The 7925-nt window shown below is 51.1% G+C and overlaps 1 protein-coding gene across 1 annotated transcript; it reads right to left on the bottom strand.

The window, feature by feature from the left end:
- Positions 1–5053: 5053 nt before the first annotated feature.
- LOC119302426 (probable calcium-binding protein CML36) lies at positions 5054–5884 on the bottom strand. Its single transcript, XM_037579467.1, has one exon. The coding sequence runs from the start codon at positions 5794–5796 to the stop codon at positions 5245–5247; it is 552 nt and encodes a 183-aa protein (XP_037435364.1). The 5' UTR covers positions 5797–5884; the 3' UTR covers positions 5054–5244.
- Between the last annotated feature and the right edge of the window lie 2041 nt (positions 5885–7925).

Below are 7925 nucleotides of genomic sequence, written 5' to 3'. Positions count from 1 at the left end.
ATGCAATGCAACTTGTTCCAGATAACCTTGTGAATTTACTGTGGCCTGTGGCTGCTAATGCCTTTTGCAGTTCCGAATTAGGAATTTGTCAGCTTGATTTCTGCTGGCTTAGTTTAGATTAGTAATGTGACATTTCTGAGAGTTGAGGGCTTACCTGAAGAATGCTGTGGATCATCTGAAACTAGCGATATGCACCAAGAAAGCAGTAGATGGTCTGAAACTAGTTACATGCAATGGAACTTGTTGCAGATAACCTTGTGTTGCTCTGCATTCTTTCCTATTACCCGCTTTCACATTTTAGGGCTTTTTAGTTTTTACCACTTGCCATGTAGCAGCAGGCCGTGCCTAACTGACTGCATCTGTGGCTGCAGCGGATGATGAGCTGATATACCCAGATGTGATGGCACCGGAGATGGCACGGGCAGCGCCAGCGGACGACGACGAACCACTACTCTGACGACCGACTGCGCCCTCTTCGAAACCATCGCAACTTGTTCCAGATTTTATAGCTTGTAGGGATTACAAGGGATGAATGATCCTGTTTTCCTTTTTTTCTGAACTCCAACTTTTAGCAGTTTCAGTGTTTGGTATTCCTGAAGTGATATGAAACACGCTCCCATATGAATGTCACCTGTAGAATGCATCTCTGAATTCTGCCTTGCACACTGACATTGATTACATTTTTCTTCCGACCAAAATAGATGTTGCAGTTACCGTCTTCAGTCTTCATTGGCTCTGTTGTTGTTGCCATGTGCTCTGGGACAAACTCTCCTGAAATTGCATATGTACATGTGCAATATATTAGGTTTCTTAATACTGGAACTCAGAAATCTCGGAACAGTCAGGTGTGTATTTCATTTTCTCAGCTATAGTTATTTTAGTCTGAATACTGATAAAGGTAGCAATGCGCTATCAAGTGTTTCATTCTTGTTAGTATAATTTAGTCGCCTGCAAAAAACGCTGCCACGCTGCCATGGCAGCGAAATCCAAAGGAGCATCTTTCTGTTAGCATTTCTCCAGTTTTCAGTTAAGTTTCAGTGTCGGTTTGGGGAACGTGGGCCATTAGAATTAAGGATTGGAGGAGGAAGGGCCCGCACCCCCTGAAAATCAGGGGGCAAAAAAATTAGTTAGAAGGGAGCCCTGTAAAACGTCCGTAATTATCCGTGAGTCTAGCATTATTGCTGCACGAGGGCATGCTTCGTTGTGTGCTCAGTGCGCTTAGGTAGTACCCGACGTGGCTCAGCTACAGGACCTAGTCCCTGGGATGGCACGGGCATGATGTGGTTGTTGAGAGTTTAGTGGCACGATTGATTTCCCTTCGAGAATAAAAGGAAGAGAAGAAACTACGCTACACAAATCCTTGTCTCACTCTCTGAATTTCGTTCGTGATCGATGTGCTGACAGTGAGAGTCTACAACAACACGCGGCATCAGAGCTTCGGGTTCAGCCAGGGACCATGGCGATCGGCGGCAACGGCTCACACAACTGTGCGTGGAGCGCCAACCTCGCATCGCTCGACTTCACCTGCAGCTACACGGGTACATGCGCGGCACTGGCACAGACCAGCTCCTCGTTGGTGTGTACGTGGATAACCTCATCTTCACCGGCGAGAACCTGGAGGAGTTGCACTACTTCAAGGACGAGATGAAGAGCATCTTCCAGATGAGCAACCTCGGGTTGCTGACATACTACCTCGGTGTCAAGGTGTACCAGACTGAGCACAAGATCACTATCGATCAGGCCGCGTACGCAGCCAAGTTGTTGGACAAGGCAGGCATAGCGGCTGCAACCGGTGCGAGGTTCCGCTCGAGCTGAAGTGTAGGTTCAGCACGGCGATCTCAACTCCACCCACCGATGCCATGTTCTATCGCATCGCAGTCGGAAGTCTCAGGTATCTCGTGCATACTCGTCCTGATATCGCCAATGAAATGGGCCTTGTTAGCCGTTTCATGGAGGTGTCGATGATTGCGCACCTCGCCGCGGTGAAGCATGTGCTCTAGTACTTCACTGGGACACTCAACTATGGATACACATTCCGTCGTGGGGACAACCTGGAGCTTAGGGGCTTCAGCGATTCAGACATGGCAGGCGATCTGGATGACATGAAGAGCACCTCAAGCATGCCATTCGTCCTCGGGCGGAGCCCCATCAACTGGCAGTCCCAGAAGCAGCATGTGGTTTCTCTCTCCTCGTGCGAGGCAGAGTACATCGTCGGCTCCACTGCAGCTCTAGGGGCATCTGGTTGGCTCGTCTGCTTGGCGAGTTACTGAACCAGGACACGGGCGCTACAAAGATTCTCATTGACAACAAATTTTCCATCTCGCTCGGGAAAAATTCGGTGCTGCACAATCGGAGCAAGCACATCCGCAACAACATCAAGAGTGGAAAGGTGGTGGTTGAGCTCAGGAGGTTCGGCGAGCAGATGGCAGACACTCTGACCAAGCCGCCCAGGTGCGTCCGCTTCCAAGAGGCAAAGTATATTTTATGAGCAAACTTACAAAAGTTAAGGACCCGATCCTAAGGATTTGGTATCTTCAACGGCAACCCGCAAGTTTTCTCTCGTATCCGTCCGCGGACATGGATGTAGGAGGCCGTCATCCAACGATATCCGCATACTTTCGGTCAACAATTCGAATTAACATGACGAAATTCGTTCAAACGCGGCTGGATTTCATATAATCATGACGGACTTCATTACATTTACATTAACTAAGTGGTGTTATTCCGACTTTGGAGGTATATTTAATATCTACTCTAAATGGTCGTCGGCGCTCGTTCCTCGTGTCCGGCTATGAGCCTCGAGAATTGAAGCTTCGCCTTCTCCAGCTCCGCCTCCGGAGACCCGGAAAATGAACCTGTCCGCCTCCACGTCGCCCCTAAGCGGCTAATCGGCCACCAATCATGAGCCCACCAAGCTTGGCATCGATGGGAGGCGAGGAGTGGTGGCCTTTTAGGGACCCGAGCGGCGACATCCTACCGTGCACTATTCTTCCTCGCTACCGGCAGCGCCCGCGGACGTGCCTGCTTCGTGGTGGTGGTGGCCGGGCACGGCCTCGGAAGAGCCGGTGATCACCTCCACCTCGTCGTCGGTCTCGCCGAACACTGCCTCATCGCACTCCTTGTAGGCGGCCGCAACCTCCACTGCCTTCTGGCGGTACCGCCAACGGGCGAGGCGTATCTCGCGGGCAGAGCAGTAGGAGTCAAGCAGCGCTGCCTCCCGGGACTGCTCCTCCCAGTCCTCCCGCCCCATGTCCATTTCATGGGCACGGGCATCGCTGATGGTCATGGTGCAATGCACCGGCGAGGGTAGCACGGAGGAGGTGGAGGGTGGCACCGACTCGTCATTGGTCGCGTCCTCCATTGGGGCGTCGTCGTCCTTCGGTTGCCTGCCTGCAAGCCAGTCGGCAGTAATGGCGGCCATCTCCTTCTGGTCCGACGTCATCCCATCCTAGAGAGCTTTGGCGGGGGAGGAATTTGTGGTGGGAATGGTGCGGAGAGGGATTAGAGGTGGATGACTGTGACTATGGCCGGGGCAATAGTTTATATAGCAATGATGGGTGGCAGAGGGACGGACGGGTGGCGCCGGAGTAGCCGCCTCGGCAACCGCGTGTCATTAATGTGGGTGACAAACGGACGGACGTGCGGTCGTCGTGCCAATTTGAACACGGAGCAGTCGCCTGCACTGAGAAGCGACGCGGGCGGCGATCTCTCGGCCGATGCGCTGCTTCAATGCCAGCCCCAATGGGCGGTCACGTCTGCTCTGGCCGGACATGAATGCAGGCACTGACGCTCTGGAGCGGCACTGACCGTTTCTGACGGGAAGCACGCGTGGGTGAGGAAGGGTGTTTGGATGGGCCAGGTCGGTCAGAACCGAGCGTAGGTTGCGTCCAAGCGCTCATAAAGCCCCCCACGTTCCAATTTGTGGGAGAAAGTACATCTGCGCGGACCGATGCAAGATCGTGTTGGATGGCTTCCGCGGCCCAGACGGATGCGGGCGGTTTGAGGGTCGACGTTGAAATGCCCTTGCATGAGAATTATATATTTTACGAATTCTTTTGTAAAGCTTGATCATTTGTAGGATATAAAATGAACTAGTATACTTCATGTGGAATTCTACATAAATCGTTTGTGTGTGCTCAGTCTCATAAAACAAATTACCCATGATCGTTTTCTTTCTTCCACGGAAAGAAAAAGGACCCTTTGGCTAGGGTTTCTCGTGCCTCCCACCAGTGCTGCCGACGGTCTACCTCGTCTTTTGTGGTCTTAGGGGGCATGGAGGCGTGGTGGATCCCGGCCCTTACCAGCGGGAGGGTTTTCTTTTTTCTTACTCCTTTGAGTTAGGGTTCATGTTCTGCTGAGAGGGGCGAGGCGGCGGCGGCTCTCAGAAAATGGAATAAGATTCTCCCCACCTTGTTCCGTCCAGGCGGTGTTTCTATCATCGTCAGAGGCGTGTGGAGTTTTGTCTCCGGTGGATCTCGTGGTATTTGGTCAGCGTTTGACTTCGGTGGATCCACATAGATCTTGTCTTCGTTCGTCTTTGTTCGTGTGTCTACAGGTTGGATCCTTCCGATCTATACTTCACTTCATCGACGGCAGTTGATATTCTGGTGTGCTGGTCCTATGGAGTCTTAGCACGACAACTTTCCTACTATCTAATACAACAAGGTTTGCCCGGCTTCAATGAAGGAAGGGCGAAGACGGCAGCGGCTCGCTCCAGTGCTACTAGTCGTTGCTAGTGGACTACGAAACTAGATGTATTTTTTATTTCTGGTGTTCTTTGTACTACTTTGACGGTTGATAAATAGGTTGGAAGTTATCCTCGCAAAAAATCTCATAAAAAAATTGTTGTATTTTGATGTCGACTAGGACAAACGCATAATGTTCTAACAAAATTATTGTATTTTACTTTTATGATGATCCATGCTTGGATCGGAAATTCTTGAGGTATGGTAACACGCCTCTATTTGACCCCTACATTCCTAGATTTGGAAAGCTCACGTACACACTTCATTTCTTAACATTTTTGCTGGTCCGATGTTTTGGAGAAAGTTGCAAATCAAACATACCTTAATATTCTTTTTGGCCTCTTCGTCGTGATTAGTTGGCCGGTCGAGTGATTTCATCACCATGAGTGCACAACCACATCGAAAATCAAGAACAAAACCTAATTTACTCACTAATAATGAACGAACAACGGTAGCTAGGCTGCTAGTATAATTTAGATAGGGACGTATCATCAACAATTCACGGCGCAAGCATCATCGTGCGGGTAAACTCGTTGAAGCAGACGAAGCCGTCGCCGTCGGTGTCGACGCCGCCGATCATGCGGCCGCAGTCCTCGACGGAACACCGCTCGTCGCCGAGGGAGGCCAACACGGCACGGAGCTCCTCGGCGGAGATCCTCCCGTCCCCGTCAGCGTCAAACACCGCAAATGTGTCCCTCAGCTCGCCCTCGTCCGCGGCCTCCGCGGCCACGATCCCATCAAGCGCGAGGCCGGCCTCCGCCTCGGCGAGCATCGCGGCCAGCTCCTCCTCTGTCGACACGACCGTACGCAGCGCCACCTCCAGCTCCAGCCGCGTCACGGCGACCAGGGCCGGTTTCTTGGTCGTCCCGGAGCCGGATGGTGCCGCCGGCCCCGAAGACGACGGCAGGACAGATCTCGGCGTTGTGACAGACTGGTCATCTGATGCCGACGACGACGCGGTGGAGGCGAAGGAGCCGCCGTTGCCGCTCCTTTTGGATCTCTTCTTCCCCTTGTTCTCCTTCTTGGACGTGGAGGAACCGAAGAACTTCATGGCTGTTCTAGGCTCGTACGTATCTCGCGAAAGAGTGGACAGGAGGAGGGAGAGAGGAAGGCGGGGATGGTGGCGGAGCTGCGGAAGAGTAGACGGCCGGGGGAGAATTATAAGGGTCATCGCAGACGCGGAGGAGGTGAGCTTCGACGAAGCTTCGCGCGGGAAAAACGTACTGGTTCGCCCGGGCCTACCTTTCCTGCGATTTATTCGGCTCCTCCGCTTTGAAGGCTTCTTTCATTCGTTTGCATGAAACCTACTTACCAATTTAGCCTAAATTTTAACAGTGTCATGAAGGTGAGAGGTGGACAAATCATGGAGGGTTTAATTAAATTTAGCCAGCCCTCTTCGTCGAAGATGACCAGATACATATCAAATGCGAAAACGAAGACACACTAATCATGCAAACTCTCCACTAAGTATTCAACGTAGATTTTCTTTTTAATTTCGAATGGCATCCAATCTTATGATAAGATTAATGGAGATTTTCACGTCGCCATTGCGTGGAAAGTGGCAACTAGGGTTTTTTTTTGCTGCCGTCACCCGCTAGTGGGCATGGACTAACTCTTTGTGGCCACTCTATCAGCCTAGTGCAGCCATGCCAACCCCCTCCAGACATGGTAGTCCCGACCAACTTTGGCTTTCACATCTTCAATTCCGGACTAGGCGGCTATGGGATTGTTCAGCTTCGGGCCAAGGAGAGAACCCTGCTTGGCTTGCCGGTGCTGGCAGCAGCGGCGCCCGCAGGTGTCGAGGCGCTGTCAAGGCCTTCAGCCGCGTCCCTCTTCAAGCTCAGGGGAAACCCTAGGTCCAACTCCCCCGGACCGGATAGCGATGGCGTCCCGGCTTGTCTTCCTTCTTGAAGGCGTTATCTTGCGAGCTTGCAGTGTCCCTGATTCTGGCTTGGTAGATGTTTGAATTCTTGTGTAGGTTCGGTATTGCCACTTGGTTCGGGTTTGGTAGGTCTAGTTGTGATGTATCCTCCGTTCGGGCCGAGCATCTCCTTCTCTCTGTTCCGGGCATCATGTTCACGCCTGCCTGTGTCCGTGTCATATGTTGTACCCCTTTGTACTCATTCTACTCCTTCTATCAATGAAAAGATACGCAAGCTTTACATATTCACGAAAAAAGTGTTGGTGGTCTAGCTGGTTGATGCATGGAGGTGCCACTCCTCTCGGCGTCAGGTGTCACGGTTGTCATTGCTGTACTCGACCATCGTTATTGTCGTGGGCTGAGGTCAGACCTCGCAATGACATGAGAAGGCATTGTCACGCCACTAGATCTAGCCAAGGGGGTTAGTGCACAGTCATTGTTGACCGCCTCTACGCTAGACCTGATGTGAGTGACCCTTGCCTATTCACACATATGGGAGATGTGCAATATTCGTCTTTGCATGGGTGGTAGTTTGCGAGAGGATGGTATTATAGTTGTGGAGGAGCGTTGGCACAACAGCGAGGCTAACCAGCTACGCATATGTAATGCCTCTCGGTGCAAGACACATAAGGTTGGCTTCTCAGCCTTCATAGTGATAGCTCTAGGTGGTGGGCATGTTGACACCCTATCAGCTGGTGGTGGTTTGTTATGTCGGCTATGAGGACAGTGATGTGGTTTGTGTGGGAGACACTCGTGGTGTGGGAGTTGCAATCATGGTCGATCCTGCCGAGATATGGATGTCGTCCATAGCAACCCTCTCCCTAGTCTACCTCGCCTCCTAGTGGCCCTTGGTTTGGTGACAGTGCTTGGATTGGTTGCTCTATCGACCTTGCCGATGGTTGTCTTAGCTAGAGTTGTTACTACACCGATGGGCTATGTTGGGATGCATCTTGATAAGTGTGAGGTAGTGTGGCTGGTAGATTTTGAATTATAGGTGGTCGGTTCCTAGATTTGAACAACGTTGTTGATAATGGTGACTATGACACTCTATTGCTAATGATGGTTAGTTTTTGTTGGCTCCCTAGCGTAGAAATTTGTAGCATGCAACAAAGTTTTCTACCTGGTGACTCCGGCTGTGTTGATATCTTTTTTTCTTTATTTTGAATATAATCCCACTTACCTTTTTTTAATCTTTTCTCAAAAAAAGAAAACTATTTCTGCTTGTTTGATCCAGGTTCGGTTATTCTCCTTGATGGATT

Source organism: Triticum dicoccoides, chromosome 5A, assembly GCF_002162155.2.
Source record: "Triticum dicoccoides isolate Atlit2015 ecotype Zavitan chromosome 5A, WEW_v2.0, whole genome shotgun sequence".
Taxonomy (NCBI): domain Eukaryota; kingdom Viridiplantae; phylum Streptophyta; class Magnoliopsida; order Poales; family Poaceae; genus Triticum; species Triticum dicoccoides.
The sequence above is the reverse complement of the archived record's forward strand: the minus strand, read 5'-3'. Positions and strand labels throughout refer to the sequence as shown.